We start from the raw sequence: 24179 nt of genomic DNA, 5'->3' as shown, positions 1-24179 counted from the left end.
CCATTTCAGTACAAATGTAGGCATTTTAAAGAGCCAGTTATTTAAAAGCATGCCAACATGACCTCTCTTACATATTCTGTAAGTGGTTCATTTCAACTTGAAAAACATCTCTCATCTCTCTTTCCTCAAGCTAAGGGAATTTGCCAACTTTGATTTTGATATTTGGAGGAAGAAGTATATGCGATGGATGAATCATAAGAAATCTCGAGTAATGGACTTTTTTAGGAGGATTGATAAAGATCAGGATGGAAAGATAACGAGGCAGGAATTTATTGATGGAATTCTTTCTTCAAGTAAGTTCTAAATTAAGTTACTGATGAGATTATGAGATGCATCTAATATATTGGTAACATATTGTATCTGAGGTAAGTCTTGATGTGGTATAGATCAGTTTACTTTTAAAGAAATTATCACTCTGAGATAAAGGTAAAGTGGCAATAATTTCTTTACTTGAAAACATTGTTAAAATTTTGACACTCCTTTCTTAAGCAAGTCAGATTAGGACACAGATTTTTGTTCCTATGTTGTGTGGCTGGCCCACATAAAAGATAAGAGCCTACCACTTCTAACAACTCCTTTTGCTCAGGTGATAGAGACCTGTGCTTTTTGTGTCAGAGGGTCAGAGTTGTGTTCCTGCTGACAGCACCTGGTCAGCACAAATGGTAGCCCTTATGTAGATAAGAACTCCTCCGCACCTGAAATAATCAAAATGAGCTTCCACAAACATGGGGTGTGTGGACCATACTGTATATGGGTATGGTCATATCTGCCTGTCATGACTAGCCCACATCTGAGGATAAGATTCTGCTACTACTACCAGCTGAAAGAGCTACCCTGTTAGCTCAAGTGGTTTAGGCCTGAAGTTGCTGAATGTCCATGGCACTACTGCTATTGATCAGTCATGCTGGATGGTTATATATTGTAATACTTTATTTATCTCCCTGTTCAGTCTGTGAGTGAGCAATGAACATGCTGCTGCAGGAGTTCGAACCAAAGAAGGGTTTCAGATTATAGAGTTCCATTTTAAAAACAATATCAGAAGTTTCTACGCCTTGCATTCTAAATGTGTCATTTGTCTTTAAATGCTTGAATGACCTTGCCCCAGTAATAACTTGAGTTGTTGATTTGTGGTATTCTTTGCACTTTTGAGGTTAAGCATGCTACAAGACTGCAGAACTGCATGTCATTTGAAAGCTTTTTCAACATTCCATCTGTTGCTAGGCACATTCAGTACTGGGCTTCTATCCCAAAAATGCACCAGTGTCTTCATTATTATCCATAATCTAGCCAGTATTGGAGACACCCCACCTCTTTTCAGAGATTTGTTTTCTCTGAGTGTACTTGGTGTTTTAGTATATATTACTTGTCATTAATGCCTAAAAATCTTTGAGATTTGTGATAAATCCAGTCACTCTAATGGGTTTGAAAATCTATAAGGTTTACCTCCTGGTGGTGTTTTTGGCTTACAGAATTCCCTACCAGCCGACTTGAAATGAGTGCAGTGGCAGATATCTTTGATAGAGATGGTGATGGGTACATTGACTACTATGAATTTGTAGCAGCACTTCATCCAAACAAGGATGCATACAAGCCTCTTACAGATGCTGACAAAATTGAAGATGAGGTACTCTCTCTATAGTTATCACTCTCAGATAACTAATATGTTCTACTGGAATCACACACTTGGTGTCGTTAATTTTATTTTCTTTCCTATATAACTTGAGTTCTGCCAATGATTTAAGGCTTCAGAAATGTGATAATTAACATTAAAATAATTATTCCAATTGTGTTTTTGGCAGGTTACAAGGCAGGTAGCTAAATGTAAATGTGCAAAACGATTCCAGGTGGAGCAGATTGGGGATAACAAGTACAGGGTAAGTCTTCCCAACACCTCCATGGTTCTTTCAGTCCAAATATTGTCAAGACAACAGATCTATGTGAGCATTTGGGTTATGTTAATTTACAGAAACTTTGTATCATATACTTATGTTTGCTCAAAGTCTACCTGGAAACTATGTAGTTTTAGCTTCACTAAAGTTTACATCAGTAATTTGTGTTAGAAAATATAGACTAATAACATGTTTAACTTTCCACTGAACCTACAATAAACCCTTTTTCTCAGTATTTAGAGAGATTTATATATCTAAATAGCAAAACGATTTAAACAGTAGCTGGTCCTACATATCAGTATATATTAACTTGTTAACTGATTGATTTTTTTTTACACCTGAGTAAAAGTAGATTTTCCAAACAGATTCAGATTAAACAAATGAGACTGTATTGTTCTTAGAATATACTTTGGTCAAACATTTTTATCATCTTCATCCCCTCTTTTTACTTTTTTCCAGCATACTGTACCTTCATCTAGTAGCTAGACAGGAAATGTGCCAGGTATCCTAAAAACAGTTAAGGTCCAGAGATGAATCTGCCATGTTGCAGAGAAAGTCATTTGTTACCCTCAGGTTCAATAACCAGAACGTTTTCAGATGAGGTGCTCATTATTTGGCAAAGGCAGACTATGGAACATCTTCAGATGATTTTAAAAGGAAAAAAAGGACCAGAAGGGTAACAAAGGACTCGTGAATCCTTCCAAGTTCATACTCTGGATAGCTAATTACCTGCACATCTCTAAACTAGATCCTGTATTTAGAAGTTTCAATGTGTGTGTTAGTTTGCATGTGTTCTCGAGTCATACAGAGAATTTCTTGTTAAACTAATTGTTCTTTCTTCCATTTTTCATTTCTTATCAGTTCTTCCTGGGAAATCAGGTATAAACCAGTGGAATGTGTTCTGAAGTTTCTGGGTTGTTTTTTTTTCCTAATGCATATAATTTAAGCTTGCAATGGCCACTCTTTTCCCATACTTTCATCCTGAGCTAATTCATTGTTGGTCAGCTGTGCTGTTTCTGTAAATGCTATAAAGTATTCCTGGTTTCAGGGTCTCCTTCTCCCTTTTTATTTTGCCTTTTGTCTCATTAAGGAGATTACTTTTAAGGGAACCAGATAATGGACAGCAACAATGTATATAAGTTTCTTTGCATTTTAATTATGATATACCAAGAGTGTTAATTATTCTACTATCCAGAGTTTTTTATATGTAATATTTTACAGCAGTATGCCTCAGAATTCTGTTGTATCATATTACTTAGTCACTTATTACCATACCATTTTCAGAATCCTTGAGGAATCGCAGTGCATTAAATTAGAAATCAAATGAATAGATTGATTAAGAATCAATTCACAATGTATTGCACATATCTTTAATACAAAACTGTGTGGACTGAGTTGGCAGAATAAACTTGAAGTTCAGATTTGGACTGCTTCCATTCCCCCATCAAAAGTATTTTTAAAACATGCTATCATACCAGTGCTGTGATTTACAGTAATTGTGTTTAAAAGTACTTCCAGCTTGTTAGTCTGGTCATCAGCATCTCTGGTTGTGAAAGTACCATACAACACTAATTGGAAGAAATGCAGATCAATGACTCCTTCATAGGATGGACTCTGAAACAACCTGTTAAAATATGGAAGCAGCTTGCCTGCCTTGTAAATACATGAAAATGCCTAATACTAAAGTTACCACTAGCATCTTAATCATGTTATTGGAAAAAAACAACTATATGAATAAATGATTTTAGAGAGTCTAATGCTGAACATACTACAGAAATGGTAATTTTGCTTTGGCTTTTAAAATGTTGTTGGCAGAGATTATTATAGCATAGTGTGTGCTCTGCAAAGAGTAACCTTCAGCACCTACCTTTCCCTACCTACTTCTGTCCTAACTTTTTAAAATCAGTTAATGTATAGAAAGAGAGGGCCTTGATTTGATAAGCCTTTTTGAAAATTGTGCTCATCCTGTGTCTGAGAAAGGAGAAGTAGAGTATCTAATGTGATTAACTGAAGTTTATTGCTGCAAGAAGCTACAAAACATTATTTCAGCAAAAGATACTAAATTTCCTAAAGAATCTTGGCCAAATTCTTTTCTGGTAGCAGTGGATTTACATGGCTGTAACCAAGAACAGATTTTTTTTTTCGTTGACACTACACAACCTGTAAACCTATTTATTAAACTGCTTGGTGTTTCTCATTTCAAGTTAGGTGAAACAATAATAAATATTGACCAAAGAGAGTCTGTATCCAAAATATTTTAATAAAAATCTGGAATGGGATCATTATGGAAGCAGCACATTGGAAGTTGTGCTACTTGGCAGCAGGTTTTAAAGTATCCATGCCTCAGTCTGGCTCCAATGCAGAGCCTAAATGGGGTATTAAAAAGCTGAAAGCTAGGGGATCTTCAAGACTTCACAAAGAATAAGAAGAAACCTCCTCCTAAATAGGCAAAACAAAATAGTTAGTGTAGACTTACGGGCTACATTCTCATTGATCTAACATAGAAGTCATTTAAATTTAAATTTTGCTCATTTAGAACACAATTTTTTTTTATTATTAAATTAAGCTTGTAAGCTTCCTATTGTTTGGTTCCCAGAAGTAATATTCCTTCTGCTCTCTCTTGCCCACTTTGCTTAAGCAGTGTCAAAGGTCTTTTAACAAGTAAGGAGCACATTTGTGTGATTTGGCTTTAACATGTTTCTGTCACTTCACTGGAGCAAATAGGTACTGTTACTCCAGCAGTCACATTCTACCTAAGATGTGTGCATTTGACTACTATTGACTTCAGCGAGGCTCTGCATGCATGCAGACTAGAGGTTGGGATTTGGCCTCAGAATTGTATATCAAATTAAACATGTGCCATCAACTAGAAGGTGTTGGATCCCTCTGGTTCCATTTTCATGAGCTTGTGGGATCCTTCGAAATTATGAGTATTAAGTTAATTTAGATCTTGTGGAAGGTTTTGGATTGATAACACTGGAAAGCACAGTCTCTTCTGTTTTCCACATAACAAATACAGCATGTTGTCACAGTTGTGCAAACCTGAGCACAATAATCCCTCAACTAAACAAAAGTGCTTCAAACTTGTTTTGAGGTTCATGCTTAGTTTACTCCAATGCTAACTAAATGCTTGGCCTGTGCTGCAGAGGCTGCCAGCAGATGTGCCAGTTCTAAAGGTGATATTATTTGATGATTGGACATTGGTAGGAACTGGATCAAAGCAGCCAGTTGTTTTCACACAGGCCACCAAATAATGAGAAGGGTATATCTTTTGGTCACTACTGACTTGATCCAAATTTGATCCAGTGATGTGCAGAGGATTCTGCAGGGTTTTGAAGATATTTCATACAAACTGCACTGAACATTTTGCAAGACCATACAACGCTTTAGGCCCAGTCTTCAGCAGCACGAAATGAGCAGTCAACACAGGAGGGGTGAGAAGGTGGTTTTAAGCCCCAGATCATAGCCCCTTTTTACCAGCTACTCCACCTTCAACCAAGCCTGGGAAGGAGGGTGGTTTCGAGCTGTTAAAATGACTCTGTAAGGTGTTCCTGTGCTCAGCTGATGAGCACAGCAGTGTAAAGCTCCCCTGATTTATCTGAAATTCTAGCCCACTGATCTATCATTTGAACAGTTTCCCTACACTTTTCAGCTGAAAGTTTCATATCTTTGAAAACTGTATCCCTGCTATTGCACAGAGTTCAGTGAAAGTTTTTATGCTGATTAATTCATACAAATGTAGAACATAACCAATTATTGTATTACTAATTTTGCTGCTTTTACAAGATGAGACAAAATCTTGAGAATCAAGCATAAAGTTAAACCTGGCAGCCTTTTTTCACAATCTTACCATATTTCTTTGGATTAATACAATGGTGTTCACCTTGAAATCCTAACAGCATTGACAGTTTTCATAAAAAATCATATTTTAAGAGTTTACTAATGATAGAAATTAAAACAAATTTTGAATGGATGATTTTAACACATCAGAGCTGAAATGCGTATTTTATGTGTGGCGAACTATTGAAAACCTAAGCATTTTGTTTAATCTTCTTACAGTTTGGTGACTCTCAGCAGCTGCGTCTGGTTCGCATCTTGCGAAGTACAGTAATGGTTCGTGTTGGAGGTGGCTGGATGGCACTGGATGAATTCTTAGTAAAAAATGATCCTTGCAGGGGTATGTGAGAAGGTTGTTTTAGAATGGACATTAAAATCATTAATGGGATGCAGTCATTGTCAAGAACAATTTGGGATTTTTTTTTGCAGGATAGAAATTGAACAGTGTAAAACACTTGTTATTTATTTAAACAGTGACTCAGTACATACCTCCTAGTTCTAGTTTTATGTATTTTAAAATTCTAAGGGCCAAATGCAGCTTTATTTAAATCCGGAGTGACTCTGATGCCTTAGGTAGAGTTACTCCAGGTTTATACTGGTGTAACTAAAAATTGAGCTTGTACACAGCAGTACATGGTATGTACACTGGTTGTATGAGTCAGCAGAAACAAAATGTAGCAACAGTTTTTAAAATCTGCTCAGCAGGAGTGAAGTTTTAAAGCCATAAATCAGCCCAAGGTAATCAGAACCAAAGAGTCACAGCCACAAGGTCTGACTGACCTAGGGACTCATCCTGTCCCCAGACTCTACTTGTGTAATTCTGCGTTCTCACTGGCATTCTCCCCAGAAGCCCTTCTTAAAGCTCTGAGCCTTGCACAGAGAGCAAAACTGCAGCTCTGTGCTGGGAACTGGAGAGTGGCAATTGTATACAACATGTTGCTCTATCAGATTTTACTTCACAAACTGGCAACAGCTTAATGAGGGATAGATGTTTGCAAGAAGTCCCATCCCGATGGGATAGTGGGTTCTCTTGGCCAAGAGGAATGTAAAGCCTGACTCAGGAACAGCAGGAGCTAAAAGAGAAAGGTGCAAAATAGCCAATTGAAGTAAAAGACAAATAGTAGCAAGAGTGATAAAGGTAGAAAATTGTAATACTTATTGTACCTGTTCAGAGTGAGTTAAAAGGAAGTAACTTTATGTAGTTCTTTATGTAACGAGTATAGTAACTAATGTAATAGGATCAGACAGCAATAGAATAGGAAAGTTAAAGGGAAAGGTGAGGAAGAAAAGTCACTAAGAGTAGGGAGCATGCTCATCTTCAGACTTACTCTGCTAACACTCCCATTCTTTGCCTAAGATCTGCTAGGTTGGACCCAGGATTATAAAAGTTTAATAGATAAATAGATCATTTGTATTTTGCAGTTACTGTTGCAGTAGGGTAGGTAACATAAACAAAAAGAAGAAACTTTCAGGGAACAAAAAGTAACCCATAAGCAATAACAGTGGATGCCATTCACAGATGGAAATCTTTACCAGAGTAGTAACAGCATTTCCTATTTTAAGTACTGTAAAGGGAGTATCACAAGCAGAGTAGAAAATGTCAAAAGTGAGGGGTTGTAAATGTCTGTTCTTCTTCGAGTGATTGCTCATATCCATTCCAGTTAGGTGTACGCGCCGCGCGTGCACATTCGTCGGAAAACTTTTACCCTAGCAACTCAGTGGGCCGGCAGGTCGCCCCCTAGAGTGGCGCCACCATGGCGCTCCATATATACTCCTGCCGGCCCACCCGCTCCTCAGTTCCTTCTTACCGCCCGTGTCGGTCGTTGGAACAGTGGAGCGCGGCTTAGCTGACCTCCACTTCCCTAGCTACTCGTTTTTCTCGTATATAATTATGCAGTTATAACACTTTTATTTATATATTTGTATGTTATACGTGTTTTCTTTGCTAACATGGTTAGTTTAGTTAGCGGGGTTCAGGAAGTAGCCCCTTCCATGAGCCCAGTGCCGGAGCCATGCATGGCTCACCGGGTTAAAAGGGGCCCGGCCTGCCAGAAGCCGCGGCCGAAGAGAGATCTACATGACTCCTGTTTGAAGTGCCTCAGGGAATCACACTTGACAGATAAGTGCCCCATTTGCAAGGCTTTTAAGCCGAGAACAAAAAGGTGCAGGACTTTCACTTACCCCTCCACCTTGGGCGCCGAGCGATGTTCAAGCGGCAGGCAGAAGCGCCTCCTCGGCACCGGACCCCGCCGGTACTACCAAGGCCTTTCGGCACCGACCGTCGCCGGCACCGATGTCGACTCGGCACCGCTCCCTTCTTCCGAGGTCGAGAGAGTCTACGATTCCTGCTGGTGCCTGGCGGCTCCCCGGCACGCGCCGTGGTTGAGCCCCCTGCTCCCGCTGCTTCCGTGCCACCTGCATCGCAGCCAGAGAGCTCGCCTAAGTTGCGTTACCCGGCACCGACACCTGCAGAGGCACCGATGACTTCGGCTCCGTCGATTCCAGTCCCCCAGGACCATGGAATCCGGTGCCTGGCAGCTCCCCGGCTCGCGCCGTGGTAGAGCTTACTGCTCCTGCTGCTTCTGTGCCAACTGCACCACAGCTAGACAGCTCGTCTAAGATGGCTCGCCCGGCACCGACGACGTCGGCACCGTCGATCCCGGTCCCACGAGGGCCGTAGAATCCGGTGGCTGACGGCTCCCCGGCACGCGCCGTGGTTGAGCGTATTGCTCCTGCTGCTTCCGTGCCAGCGGCACCGCAGCCAGAGAGCTCGTCTAAGTCGGATCGCCCGGCGCCGACACCTGCTACGGCACCGATGACGTCGTCACCGTCGATCCCGGTCCCACAAGGGCCGTAGAATCCGGTGCCTGACGGCTCCCCGGCACGCGCCGTGGTTGAGCGTATTGCTCCTGCTGCTTCCGTGCCAGCGGCACCGCAGCCAGAGAGCTCGTCTAAGTCGGATCGCCCGGCGCCGACACCTGCTACGGCACCGATGACGTCGTCACCGTCGATCCCGGTCCCACAAGGGCCGTAGAATCCGGTGCCTGACGGCTCCCCGGCACGCGCCGTGGTTGAGCGTATTGCTCCTGCTGCTTCCGTGCCAGCGGCACCGCAGCCAGAGGGCTCGTCTAAGTCGGATCGCCCGGCACCGGCACCTGCTGCGGCACCGATGACGTCGGCACCGTCGATCCCGGTCCCACAAGGGCCGTAGAATCCGGTGCCTGACGGCTCCCCGGCACGCGCCGTGGTTGAGCTACTGCTCCTGCTGCTTCCGTGCCAACGGCACCGCAGCCAGAGAGCTCGTCTACGTCGGATCGCCCGGCACCGACACCTGCTGCGGCACCGATGACGTCGGCACCGTCGATCCCGGTCCCGCAAGGGCCGTAGAATCCGGTGCCTGACGGCTCCCCGGCACGCGCCGTGGTTGAGCTCCTGCTCCGGCTGCTTCCATGCCAACGGCACCGCAGCCAGAGGGCTAGTCTAAGTCGGATTGCCCGGCACCGAAGCCTCTGAGGCACCGACAACATCGGCACCGTCGATTCCAGTCCCACAAGGGCTATCGAATCCGGTGTCCGACGGCTCCCCGGCACGCACCGTGGTTGAGCGTATTACTCCCGCTGCTTCAGTGCTGACGGCACCGCAGCTAGACAGCTTATCTAACTCGGTTCGCCCGGCACCGGCACCTACCGAAGCTCTGATGACCTCGGTACCGTGGATCCCGGTCCCACGAGGGCCGTCGAATCCGGTGCCTGATAGCTCCCCCGTACACACTGTGGTTGAGCCTGCTGTTCCCTTCACACCGGAGATGTTACCAACGGCGAGGGCTCTCAGTGCCATGACAGAGTCAGTGCTGCCTGACCCGGGCACCGCCGGTACGGGTAATACAGTCTCTTCAGGGGACTGTCCCCTGTCAGTACAGCAGAGCGGCACCGTTCATGGTCACGGTCCCGCAGACACTCCAAGTCCTGTCGGCACGCCGGACACCACTGGCAGTCCCGGTGCTGTTTTCCTCGGTACTGGTCACACTCGCTGCACCGGTCGGTATCCCGTTCGCCGACCCGCTATCGGCACCGTTCCGACATCTGGCACCGGGGCAGGTACCTTGACTCCTGTAGCCTTTCTCCGAGCCTCGAGATCTCGGTCGACCTCCCGACACCATGAGGGTCTGGATCTCGTTCCAGGTACCGATACGCCTCCCGATGCCGGTCCCCGGTGCCGAGTTGGGCAAGGTCCGAGTGAGTCAGAGACTCTGCCCGTGCCTTCTTTTAGTACCCCCATGGCCGTCCGGACGCGCATCCGTGTCATCCCATATGCGCAGATTTTATGCTCAGGACCACGATCCTGATATGATGGCCAGCGGGCGCCAGCCCCGAAGCAGAAAGAGGCTTGGCGAATGCAAGGTGTACTCTGCAAGGGCCCTGCAGCTCTGGGTAGCAAAGCAACAAGCCTTGCTTAGCTGCGATAATTATAACACCTGGGTGAAGGAGTTTCTCCCCCAAAACTCCCACCTGGAGTTCGCTGCCGTCTTGGAGGACGGGGGAAAGAAGGTTCCCAGAGCGTCCCTCCAGGCCTCGTTGGACGCAGCAGACTCTGCGGCCAGCACTCTGGCCTTGGGTGTCGCCATGAGGTGCATTTCATGGCTTCAGGTTTTAAACCTCCGGCCGGAGCTGCAGTATGCCATTCAGGATTTACCCTTTGTGGGTAAGGCATCTTCGCGGCAGAGACAGCCCCAGACTGCGAAGCTTGATGGACAATAGGGTCCTAATGCGTCTCAGCATGTATACGCCAGCGACCAAACGCAGGCCTTTATGGCCCCAGCCGCCATACTCTGTGCCTAGCCAGAGGCAGAACTCTGGAAAACGGCAAGGCCAAGGTGGTTGCAGACAAACGTCAGGCCCCCTAAAAAGCCAAAGTCAAGGTCCCTCGCAATTACCACTGGGACCAAAGACGGACCTTCCAAGGTTCGCCGGAGGGCGGTGTACCAGTCGCAGGACGGGATCCCGATCCCGCTTTCTCCTGGCATGGCCCCAGTTACTTTCAGATCGCTGGGTCCTGCGCAAGATGGAGCATAGGTACCACCTTTAATTTGCTCCAGCCCTGTCCCCCTTCAGCGGACGAAAGGGGCAAGGGGTTTTACTCCCGTTATGCCCTAGTCCCCCACTCGAACACAGGTCTCAGACCTCCCTGGTCCTGCATGGACTCAACCGGTTTAGGATAAGGTTGAAGTTCTACATGGTATCCCTGGGAACCATTATTCCATCCTTGCCTCCTGGGGGCTACTGTGCCGCCCTGGATATGAAGGACGCGTACTTTCGCAGTGCCATCTTCCCTCCATACGGGAGATGCCTCCGCTTTATAGCCAGCGGTGAATACTCCCGGTTTACGGCCATAGTCGCCGCCTTCCGTCGCTGATGTCGGATATGCGTTTTTCCGTATCTGGACGATTCGCTTATCCGAGGAGACTCTGAGACACAAACCGCTCAGCCGTGGGCATCGTCACGGTCTTATTCACAGATCAAGGCCTGATGATTAATATAGAGCAATCCACTCTGGTTCCCACGCAGAGGTTGGGCTTCCTAGGGGCTATCCTGGTCTCCTACCTAGCCGGAGCCTGCTTATCACAACTGCGGTTTTAGGCGAGGGCAACAATCATCTGAGGTCTGAAGGCTTTCCCAACGACCTCAGCTCGCTCTTGTCTCAGTCTCCTGGGTCCATGGTTGCCCGCAAGTTTGTAACCAAACACGCCAAGCTCCGCCTCCGTCCTCTCCAAGTCCGGCCCACCTCGGCGTACCGCTTGGACAGGGAGCCAATGGTCATGGTAGTCACCGTTCCCTCGAACGTCTTAGGCTCCCTAGAGTGGTGGCTAACTCCCTCCTTGGTGTGGACAGGGATGCGGTTTCATCCGCCCCAGCCCTCACTGCCCCTGACGGCGGACGCATCATCTCTCTGCTCGAGTGCTCATGGTCGCCTCCGAGCTTAAGGCCTTTGGTCTTCTAAGAAGCTGGCATTCCTCGTTAATGCCCCAAAAATGAGAGTAGTCCGCCTGGCATGCCAGGGGTTCCAGCGGCAGCTGCGAGGCCGTTGTATCTCGGTGTTTACAGCCAACACAAGGGCCAGGTGCTTCATAAGTATTCAGGGGGGACATAGTCCTCCCCCCCTTTTTTGTCAGGAGGCCATCCATTTCCGGGTCTTTTGCATGGCCCACTCGATGGAGCTGGCGACGTCCTTTCTCCCAGGCGTTCGGAACGTCTTAACTCTTTGACTCAGCAGGTTTTTCCTGTCTTACGAGTGATCACTCTGCCCCATGTGAGGCGTCCCGCTTTCCGGAAGTGGAGATGTTTCCTCACACAGACCTGTTCGCTCACCGCGAGAGCAGGAAATGCCAGGTGTTCTGCTCCTTCCAAGGTCTCTCCTCGGAATCGATCTTGGACGCATTCCTGATGCCGTGGAAAGGCCAACTGCATTATGCCTTCCCACTGTTCCCACTGGTTCATTAGGTCCTGCTCAAACTCCGCAGGGGCAGAGCGCGCATCATCATGATCACTCCAGAGTGGTCCAGGCAGCACTGACATACCACGTTGCTCGGCCTGTCAGCCCAGACCTCATCACTCAGGGCAACGACAGGCTTCGTCACTCGGACCTGCAGCCTCTTCGCCTCACGGTGGCTGCTGCGTACCTGAGTCGGGGTGACAGACAGCCTTCCACCTGGTCAAAGTACCGGGCCAGGTGGAAGCGTTTCTTCTACAGCTGCAATACGCTCGATCTTGCTCCTGCTGAGGTCTCGATCCCCTCTATTTGGCCTGCCTCTGGCCTTCAGCGGCAGGACCTGGCGGTATCATCGCTGAGGATACTCTCGGCAGCCATCTCTACCTTCCAGCAGGCTAAGATGGACGTTCAGTGTCCCACGCTCTATGGGTTCGAGGTCCCTCAAGGGCTTGGAGCGCTTGCACCCTCGGGTGCGCCGCCCAGCCCCGCCCTGGGACCTCAACCTAGTCTTGGCCAGACAGGTCTCTGAGAGCAGAGCTCTTACGGGGGTTCCGCCGTACACTAGGTTCCACAAAGACAAGGTGCAGTTATGACCGCACCCGGCTTTCCTCCCTAAGGTGTTTTGGCCTTTCATGTTACCCACAGCTCAACGCAATGGGCATAACCGTTGCACTCCTTGGACATCTGTGGAGTGCTCGCATTATATTGACAGAATCATTTCCTAAGGTGCCCCAGCTCTGCCCCGGTAGCGGGCCAAAGGGAGGGCTTACTTGTTTTCCTCTCAGAGGATCTCATCTTGGGTGATGGCGGACATCCCCACTTGTTATGATTTGGCTCATATTTCCCTAAGCCTCATCACTGTGCATTCTACCAGGGCTCAGGCTTCATCTGCCGCCTTGCTGGCTCGTGTTTCTACCCACGAGATCTGTCGCGAAGCTCCATTGGTCCTCGGTCCATACCTTGCTTCGCAGTATGCCCTGGTTCAGCAGTCAAGAGAGGCTGTAGCCTCTGGCTCAGCAGTTTTATTCTGCCACATTTCACTCCGACCCCACCGCCTTTGTAAGGCTTGGGATTCACCTAACTGGAATGGATATGAGCAATCACTCGAAGAAGAAAAGACGGTTACTCACCTTTGTAACTGTTGTTCTTCGAGATGTGTTGCTCATATCCATTCCGCACCCCCCCTCCTTCCCCACTGTCGGAGTAGCCGGCAAGAAGGAACTGAGGAGCGGGTGGGCCGGCAGGAGTATATATGGAGCGCCATGGTGGCGCCACTCTAGGGGGCGACCTGCCGGCCCACTGAGTTGCTAGGGTAAAAGTTTTCCGACGAATGTGCACGCGCGGCGCGTACACCTAACTGGAATGGATATGAGCAACACATCTCGAAGAACAACAGTTACAAAGGTGAGTAACCGTCTTTTTTTAATGGTATTCCAAAAAAGTCCTGCTGCCCATCAAAGACAGGTATTTCATATCCCGAGGAGAAGTGAAGTGTATTGCAGTTCCTGCTGAGACCAAAACCGGAAGTCAGTAGGGTCATTTACACCTTTGCTACCATTCTTATTTGCTAGCATTTTACTCTCACTCTGCATAGGGTAAATTACTCCACAAAGTGCAAGGCAGTGGAGAATTAGGTGCTGCATGATTTCACATGTCCAACAGCATTCAAGAGATACCATCACCACATTTCAAACGCTACTCTCAGGACTCTTGCGTAGGACTGTCCAGAAAACAATTATGTTTCATTTAAAATGTTTAGGTTTCAAAAAATGTTTTTGTTCTTGTCATAACCTAGTCCCAGATTTGGACCTTAGCGTCCAAAATATGGGGATTAGCATGAAAAACCTCCAAGTTTAGTTACCAGCTTGGACCTGGTACTGCTGCCACCACCCAAAAAATTAGAGTGTTTTGGGGCACTCTGGTCCCCCCGAAACCCTTCCCTGGGGACCCCAAGACCCAAACCCTTGAGTCTCACAACAAAGGGAAATAAATCTTTTCCCTTCCCCCCTCCAGGTGCTCCTGGAGAGATACACAGAAGCAACCTCCGTGAATCTAAGCAGAGGGAGTCCACCCTCTGTAATTTCAGTCCAGGAAACAAAAGCACTTTCCTCTTTACCCAGAGGGAATGCAAAATCAGGCTAGTAAATCTAACACACACAGACCTCCCCCTGACTTCTTCCTCCCACCAATTCCCTGGTGAGCTGCAGACCCAATTCCCTGAAGTTCCCCACTAAAGAAAAACTCCAACAGGTCTTAAAAGAAAGCTTTATAGAAAAAGAAAGAAAAATACATAAAAATGGTCTCTCTGTATTAAGGTGACAAATACAGGGTCAATTGCTTAAAAGAAATATGAATAAACAGCCTTATTCAAAAAGAATACAATTTAAAGCACTTCAGCAATTATAGACATATAAATACAAAAGAACATATAAATTTTTATCTGATTTTTTGGTACTTACAACTGGGAAACAGAAGATTAGAAAGCAGGAAATAGAAAAACTTCTCATCCGAGAGAGCATACAGGCAGAAGACAAAGAACTCAGACACAAAATTCCCTCCACCCAGAGTTGAAAAAAATCCTGTTTCCTGATTGGTCCTCTGGTCAGGTGGTTCAGATTACTTCTTTCCAGGTGAAAGAGACATTAACCCTTAGCTATCTGTTTATGACAGTTCTAATGAAGAATAAACGGAGACCTTTTGAAATATTTTGCAAACAACAACAACAAAAAATCATGAGACACACCCCCCCCGCACGCACACACACCAGCCAATAGCTCAGTGGTTAGCACACTCACCTGGGAGGTGAGAGAGTCACTGCTCCCACCTCCCAGGTGAGAGCCCTAACCTCCCGGCTATTGAGTCGCTCTGTCTCGCTCCCACCAGAAATTCTGCCTGGACCTGAAAAACCTTCCTGATAAAACTTCTGTCAAAGCTGATACATTTTCACATAACATTTTGATATTGACAAAATAGCATTTTTCAATGGAAAAAGTGTTGTTGAAAAATGTTTTGACCAGCTATATGCTTGACATGCTATTCCCTGGGGCTCCACGTCCTACTCAGATTGTAATTGACTGCTATTGTGATTAATAAATATCTGATTATTAGATTCTTATTACTTCCCTTCAGAGAGCTGGTGCTGGTCCTTGGCTTTCCTGCTCCCTAATTCGGACGTGTGTGGAACACCCTCTGTATAAGTCCTGCTGTAGGTCTTACTGGGCCTGGTCACCAATTTAACAAGGTGTTAAGTACATGCCTAGCTTAAAGCATGTTAATACTGAACTCTTTGGGATGCTTACATGCTTAAAATTACACCGCCCTTTGAAGTCAATGATAAAGCTGTCATTGACTTCAGTGGAGCAGGAGCAGGCCCCTCCTTAAGCCTTAGTCTCTGCCAGCAGCTACACTGTATATTTCATAATGCTCTCATTATATACAGCTTAAAATGTATTGTAACGATATGTAAACCAGTTTCATTTTATATTCTATTCTTATGTTGGCACATAAGCCCCTTTCTTCCAGAAGGGTACTTGTCACTGCTCCTAAGTCTATTCCAGCACTATTTTTTGCTTAGGGGAACTTTGAGAGCTAGGTTAGGAACACTTTTGAGAGCTTTTACTTTCAGTTCTGTCTTTTGGGTTGGTGTTCTGAGTCTCTTGCGTATGCAACTACTGTACTTAATTTCTTCTCCTGCTAACAATTTTCTTTAATGTGATCCATATCCTGTGTCATTTTTTCCAGTTCATCATCATGGGAGTAAAATGTTACGTTCGGAATCAAACTCTTCAATTACCACTCAGCCTACCATAGGTTGGCAAACCTCTCTCTTCATCTCTTCTGCTCTGTCTTTCTCTTCCTTTCTTTCCTACTGTTGCTTTAATATATATATATATTTAACAATATGTTTAACTCATCACATTTGGCTTAACGTTTTTCTACGTGGGCTGATGCTTTACGTGCTACATTTTTTTTGACACTCTTGAAAAGTGTGTCAAAAACAATTGTCATTCATGCTGATACTATAAAATACTAACATGCTACGCATCTAATTCTTCTGGAATCTTCTCTTGTCTGTGTGAGCGCTTAGCCATCGATTACCTCATTATAGCTTGGGTTTTGTGGTCATCACTGCATGTTGCCAAACTACTGTAATGCATAGCTTAGAATAAATATATTTACTGCTTTCCTGCCATTGTACTTAGCATTTTTTTCTGGACCATCCAAGCGTTATTTATTATGAGTAGTTGTAGTGTTAGTTAAGCAGATCATCAGGATATGTCTATGTGTTAATAGTTGGTTGATTTATCATGTTGAGCATTCCATTATCATGCTGACTTCCTTTAACAGTGGTTCATTCCTGCGAGCCTAAGATACTAGAATAAGCATGTTCTACACATGAACTGTCATGTGTCCAAAATGAATGCATTACACGGTAATGCATTTTATTTGTTGTCATACTTTGCTGGAGATGGTATGAGAAAAGAGGTGTCAAATGGACGTGTGACTCATCTGCATAGCTGATTTCTTGTCCCCTCTCTTTGATGTTCTGCAGCTAAAGGGAGGACAAACATGGAGCTGCGTGAAAAGTTCATTTTGGCAGATGCTGCAAGTCAGAATGTTGCTGCTTTCCGTCCAAGAGGTCGTAGATCACGACCTTCTTCAAGGGGCGCTTCTCCCAACAGATCTGCTTCTATATCAAGTCAGGCTGGCCAGGGAGCTTCACCACAAGCAGTTGCTACAAGTACACCCAAGGTATGACTGAATACATGACACTGAATTAATCAATGAATGGGATATAGATTATTTCTCTTTTAAACATTGATAACAAAAAAGGGAATTTATAGGAAAGAAATATCTATATTTTTCTTCTTCTTCTTCTTGAGGGTTTTTCAGTATTGTTCTCACACTTGCTGCTCTTTTGCAACACTGGAAAAGACTCCCATACATTTATGGTGCCGTGTGGGCAAATCAGCAAACAAAGAATGCATTTTGAAGGAGCAAATGTACGCCTCTCTATTCCATTTCAGAAATAAATCGTACATCCTCTTTTTACGGATTGTTTGTCATCAATTTCTGCTTTGTTTTGAGTTCTTTTTCTATATATATATTAACTGTGAAAGGTGGTTTCTGTACCCTGGATATCCCTCTCCAATACATTGTTTTCCATCTACTGTCCTTCATATTTTGATTTGCCATTGTTTCATACAGACACCCCATCATTTAACACGCAATTATGGTAAACCATGGTTGACAAACCGCAAAACATCAACTCCTTCTAAACCATCAGAGTCCTCAGAATATCAAGGGTCATCTTCAGAGGTACAGTAAGGACAGAGATTCTAGTCTAATGAACTTCCTTCACTAAAACTATGAACTCACTAACAGTCATTACAGTTCTTTGCACAGCTGCACTGTACCTTGCATATTAATACACTCTCTTTTAGACCTCTGCCAAATATTTTTATATCATTTTTTCTAAATTTCAACCGATCTTTTATTCAGTGTGTTTAATATATTAGTCTTAAAAAAACTCTCTCTATGATTCTTTAATTAGTATATCTTTAAAGTATAAATGATCAATAATATTAAGCTATAAGGTGACAATTAATATGATACCAGTTGGAATGATGAAATTTAGAAAAATCCCTACCTTTCACTTTGATTTATGGATGGCATTTCATGAACTCCTTTCCCAACATTGTTTCTTCTGTGCTTCTAGTGTACTGTGCACTCATACTATGCAGACATGAGGTTAATAAATTATGATCTGCAGTAGGAAGTTACTGACTGAGGAAATGCCACTCCATTGTGAGCAGGATGGCACAGGAGACTGATAATTGGATCCTTTCAGCAGTTGAAATTCAGCTTACAATAGTAATGACCCACAATTGCTATAATGAGATCACGGTTCGGTGACTCATGGAAAATGAGTTTGATGGTCTTATTTCCTGTGCACATTACAAGAAACCCACTAACGTAATAATTAGCAACCATGTTGGCAGTCAGACTGGTTTGAATGGACATGGAGCCTAAGTACCTGATCCAATACCAATTGATGTCAGTGAAACAACTCCAATTGGATCAGACTCCAAATTGTCTTCTCACTCCTAAAAGTTGTCATTCTAGGTCAGGGTTAAGGCACATTGATGGGTTAGTGTGGGGAAGCTGGCACTACCACTGCCTCTGGTATATCTGTTCCAGACATAAATAAAGGACTTCAATGTCCAATGCTGTCAGCCTGGCGCCTTTCAATGCTAAATTCACATAACTCTGTATGGCTTTGCTTAGTGATGCATAAAACATATAGAGATCCTTTTCACTCATTCCTTGAGTAATACTATATATTACTGTACGCATTTAGGTCTGTTGGTTTAAAATATTTAAAAAGATTTAATCATAGTTCAGAATTTAAACAGCTGTTAATTTCTAATACATTTGCTTTCATTTTCTTTGGTCCCTTAGTTAACTGAATACCGTATAAGGTTAATTGATGGTACTTAAAATCACAGCTGTGGGAAAGAATTTGTAGTACAGGAAGACCAATGAAAAGTCATGTTTTTGCTGAAATTGCAATCCAATGAGAACCCGTGGCATTAATTTAAGAACTTCCACGTGATAATTGCCACTAGCAGTGACTGGAAAAACATTGCAGGAAGGTATTATTTTATTTCTTAGTGATAGTGTCCCCAGAGCTCTCCAGGATGGCAGGTCGACTTGTCTTGTCTTGTCTCCCTGGTGGAGTAATGGGATGCTACGTGGTGTCTCCATGGCCAGTGGTGTGTCTGAGACAGAACTGTAATGGCCTTTACTACATCTCCTGGCTGCTGCATGTGCTGTGTATAGTTTCAATGAATTTTTTTAAATGAATCAGAGGGGTAGCCGTGTTAGTCTGGATCTGTAAAAAGCGTCAAAGAGTCCCGTGGCACCTGGCAGACTAACAGAAGTATTGGAGCATAAGCATTTGTGGGTGAAAACCCACTTCATCAGACTCACCCACGAAAGCTCATGCTCCAATACTTCTGTTAGTCTATAAGGTGCCACAGGACTCTTTGTTGCTTTTTAAATGAATGTTTCAAAACCCAGTGCTTTTGAGATTACAGTGGGCACAAGTAACTGAAGGAGGTAATGCATTTCTCAGGCATTCATAGTGACTGATAGGCTATGTCTTTAGCCTGTTTTAGTGGGTTAGTCCTTTTATGTTGACGGAGTCGAAATGATTGTTGTGGTTTTCCCTAGTAGCTGGTGTGATGTGCAGAGATTTTATTAAATAAAGCATAAATGGCAATTGGATGGGCTACTCCAGTGCCTGATCTTCCCCTGAATAAATAAAACAAACTCCATCCAGGGCAGGCCACAAACAAAAGAGTTACTGCAGGGCTCCTACTAGTTCAGGAGCTAGAAAACCAGCAATACAAGACTATGGGTAGAAACATTGTAAACAACATAAGGCCACGGAGAAAACAATTATTTTTAAACTAAATTAGGATCTCACATTTTCTTCTGCTCTGGCGCAAAGAGGTTCAAAATCTGGTGATCTGACGGTTTTCAAAATGTCATAAGTCTATGCTTTTTGCACCAAAATGAAATGAAAACAAGAGCATTCCACACATATAACCGTGGGCAGATGGGTTAGGCCAGATAGACATGTAAAATGAAGCTGCTTCTCTCTAGTAATATGCTAGTACTCTACCCTCAACTAACCTAATATGGTAAGATAATTAAAATGTAAAGTGGTACCATCTTTTTTTTTAATATTGATACATATGTAAAGAATGTTGTTATATTGATGCTAAGTAGACTGAAATGATTTTATAGTTAATAATTTTTAGGCACTACATGTTAAAAAACTGGTTCAAATTGTTCTCATTACTAAATGATTATTCCAGCCAAGACTTTGTATTTGTCATGCATGTTATGAAGATGAAAGAATTCCAAATTCAGAGCCATTCAATACATCTCAGTGATGACAGATGAAACAACTGTATTTGTCGTATGTAGGGAACACCAATACAAGGGAGCAAACTTAGACTGCCAGGATATCTGTCAGGGAAAGGTTTCCACTCTGGAGAAGACAACAGCCTAATATCAACAGCAGCTACCAGAGTTAGAGCACAGTTTGCAGGTGAGTGCTTTGATTTTAGAACTTGATATGATGCACACTGCAAGGGTTGCCACCACTGGAGAGAATACCTGGGGACAAACTGAGATTTAGTCATCACTTGCAGATGACACTAAACTGGGAGGAGTGATAGATATGCTGGAAGGTAGGGATAGCATACAGAGGGACCTAGACAAATAAGAGGACTGGGCCAAAAGAAATCTGATGAGGTTCAAGAAGGACAAGGGCAGAGTCCTGCACTTACAACAGAAGAATCCCATTCACTCCTACAGACCAGGGACCAAATGGCTAGGCAGCAGTTCTGCAGAAAAGGACCTAGGGGTTACAGTGGGCAAGAAGCTGGATATGAGTCAACAATGTGCCCTTGTTGCCAAGAAGGCTAATGTCATTTTGGGCTGTTTACGTAGGATTATTGCCAGCAGATCGAGGGACATGGTCATTCCCCTCTGTTCAGCATTGGTGTGTCCAGTTTTGGGCCCCACACTACAAGAAGGATGTGGAAAAACTGGAAAGAGTCCAGCGAAGGGCAACAAAAATTATTAGGGGCTGGAGCATATGATTTATGAGGAGAGGCTGAGGGAACTGGGATTATTTAGTCTGCAGAAGAGAAGAATGAGGGGGAATTTGATAGCTGCTTTCAACTACCTGAAAGGGAGTTCCAGAGAGGACGGATCTAGACTGTTCTCAGTGGTGGCAGATGACAGAACAAGGAGTAATGGTCTCAAGTTGCAGTGGGGGAGGTTTAGGTTGGATATTAGGAAAAACTTTTTCACTAGGTGGGTGGTGAAGCACTGGAATGGGTGGTGGTGGAATCTCCTTCCTTAGAGGTTTTTAAGGTCAGGCATGACAAAGCTCTGACTGGGATGATTTAGTTGTGGATTAGTCCTGCTTTGAGCAGGGGGGTTGGACTAGATGACCTCCCGAGGGCCATTCCAACCCTGATAGTCTATGATTCTATGATTTCTCTATGTGATGTGCACATTTGTGCTAATGTCTGAATTGCAACACCTGTAGTTTATAATGGTTCCCCTAGCAGCCACTAAGGAAATATTTAAAAGCAAAAGAGCAGATTCTTAACTATATCCTTGCAGAGCTCAGATGCATTGGAGAGTGGCTGGCCATCAGGGATCTAGCTGTGGCCCCCTGACCATGAGCCACCTGGCCCTGATGAAAATAAGAGTCGCAGGGGAGCAGCTGCAACTTACACCACTGGTGTAAGGGCCCTCAGGGATATTACACTGGTGGATAAATGGAAGTATCTGAGCTCTGTTCTGCCCTACTGCCCCCAGCACACCTCTATGCAAGTGGTGAGGTTGGGTGGTTGGCATAGGAGGCAGCAGAGCCACTTGCACCTGTATTCAGCACTTGCAGAGTGGATTTAGGAGGACTGGAGAATCCTACCCAAATGGTTCATATCTTTTAAGCTGTTTTTCAAGAAGAAATAGTTTAATGTACATGTTTAGACCAGGATATCTTTGCACTTACAGTAAGCCAGATTTGTTGATTCTTTAATAATTAAAATGAAACTTTTACTCTATATAACGTTATTCCATTTAAGATTCTTGTTGTGATTTTTCTACCTGACACATGTACTGCTTTGACACAAATGAAAGATGTCATGCATGTATTGAATAAGCAAGATTTCACTTTATCAGGCCTTGTATTCATTGATTTCTTCATTCATCCACTGGAAAGAGGGAAATCATTTTAAACAGTACAAACATATTGCATGGCTTATTGCTTGCTTGTTTATTTCCCGGGTACAAGTACCACATTGTGTCTTACAACTGTATATCCTTAGAGTAAAGAAGCAATTTACAATTCTGCTAGTGCTTAATACATAAGTCAGAAGAGAGGCCCACATTTTTAAAAGGGTGGGCAATTCTTTTGCAAAGTCCATGTTGCCTATGTACAATTCCTGATGAGCACGTAGAAGTTGGAGAGTGACCACATCTAGACTTGGAAAAACTTAGAAAGCCAGGGTATATTGCAAGACTAATGAGTTGATAGAAGCTGCCAGGATAATATGTTTTTATGAGAAAAGCTAGCAGCTGAGTTCATTACACCTCAGTATTTAATCACACATTCCTTTCTCTTTATTAGGCGAAATAGCATTGTTTTATAGACTCAGATTTTCAGGTCAGGACCATATGGATCATCTAGTCTGATCTTCTTCATAACACAGATCAGAGAATTTCACCAGTAACTTGTGCATCAAGTTACACGAGCTAGAGTGCCATTTTCAGAAAGATGCCCTGTTTTAGGATTAGCAGAATGTTTGCCTCTGTGCTCATTTCCTCACCTTAAGGAACCAGCCATGCAATCCCTCAAGTGGCAGTGCTAACCACAGGCAGCTTGGAGGATCAGACTTTACATATTTTTCCTGAGGGCTACATACTGACCTCATTTCCTGTGTGCCAGTGGGAGATCCAGGGTGGCTTATGAAATATTTAAGGTCCTAAGTGTGTAAAAACACCTACTAAATGTCTCTCCTTCAACCCCATCTCCCTAATGCCGATGGACATCTTTCCTGTCTCCTTACAGACACCAGAAGGACTCCAAGTAGACCTGGAAGCCGAGCAGGAAGCAAGGCTGGCAGTAGATCAAGTAGCCGTCGAGGCAGTGATGCATCTGACTTTGACATTTCAGAAATCCAGTCTGTGTGTTCAGATATGTCAGAGACTGTTCACAATGCAAGCAGACCACAGCCCCGAGCAGGTTCTCGGCCAGCATCAGGCAAGCCTTCCAAAATTCCAACTCCCCAAAGGAGGCCACCAGTCAGCAAATTGGACAAGTCCTCCAAGAGATAATGTGATCAGCTCCATAAAGGTCTTTGCCTTGTGCATTAAATATTTAAGTTTGTAAGATGTAAAATATTATGTAGAAATTATTGTGAAATATTGCAAGAGGTGGATTTTTAATTCTGCAGATGGCCTTATTTGTGTATTTGTCTTTTTATTTTGTGTGTATAATTTTTGTCAGATTTTGTTTATGCCATATCCTATGTGAAAGGGAAAAGAGTTTTAATGTAAACTAACAATTGTACACAGTAATGTGTAGAAAGTACACTAAAACAATTCCCAAATGTGCAGTGTACTGAATGTACAGTTAAGTCTCTGCAACCTCAGACAAATAGGTCTATCACTCCATCATTAGTTAACAGGAAAGGATACCTCATGATTTTTCTTTAAAAAATAAAAATAAAAAGCCAAAAGACACAATTACACATTTTGAGCTAACTAAACGAACACTAAAGGATGTATGTCAAACTTACTAAGGAATAAAAAACACATTCACACTACAATTATTTATGCAGCATCTCCTGGAGAACTCACAGAAAGTTACTTACGCACTTGCCAGTCATACAATACTCCAATATCTTGCAGCATTTCTGTGCCATTGCTTTAAATGAGGCCAGACACACTCTGGGTATTAGAACTACTATACTGTAAGAATTCAATATAAAGTGCATTCATGTAAATGTGAGGTTTTCTTTTGCTTGAGTGGATGATAGCACTGTATCATTGAACTCATTTTGTATCAAAGCAATTTTGCTTGCAGAAAGCTATGAAATAAAACATGTCCCTTAACTTTCTTGCCATTGAATTTCTTTATTTCACAGGGAATTAGTGTTCTGCATTATGTTTTAGGGAATAAATCATTTGAAATGACCAATAATTACCTTAGAATCATACACTCTAATGTAATTTTCCATTTGCAGCAGTCAAATTTTGGTCATCTACTGTATTTATTTAATAAAACATTAATTTGTACCTGTCAAATAACATGAAATTATATTTAATTTATTTTGTGTTGCGAGTTATTTTCTTTGTATTTGAGTAAGACGC

The 24179-nt window shown here is 43.7% G+C and overlaps 1 protein-coding gene across 1 annotated transcript in view; it reads left to right on the top strand.

Moving 5' to 3' along the window:
- DST (dystonin) overlaps window positions 1–23922 on the top strand; it is a 550812-nt gene extending 526890 nt beyond the window's left edge. The window contains 9 exon segments of the mRNA XM_030558316.1: window positions 131–293; window positions 1470–1624; window positions 1800–1874; window positions 2751–2768; window positions 5949–6066; window positions 16765–16964; window positions 17421–17531; window positions 20211–20334; window positions 22876–23922. Of these exon segments, the coding sequence (XP_030414176.1) occupies window positions 131–293; window positions 1470–1624; window positions 1800–1874; window positions 2751–2768; window positions 5949–6066; window positions 16765–16964; window positions 17421–17531; window positions 20211–20334; window positions 22876–23141 (1230 nt within the window). The 3' untranslated portion in view covers window positions 23142–23922.
- Window positions 23923–24179: the final 257 nt, after the last annotated feature.

Source organism: Gopherus evgoodei, chromosome 3 (genome assembly GCF_007399415.2).
Source record: "Gopherus evgoodei ecotype Sinaloan lineage chromosome 3, rGopEvg1_v1.p, whole genome shotgun sequence".
Taxonomy (NCBI): domain Eukaryota; kingdom Metazoa; phylum Chordata; order Testudines; family Testudinidae; genus Gopherus; species Gopherus evgoodei.
Note: the sequence above shows the minus strand (reverse complement) of the source record. Positions and strands in the feature narration are given on the sequence as shown.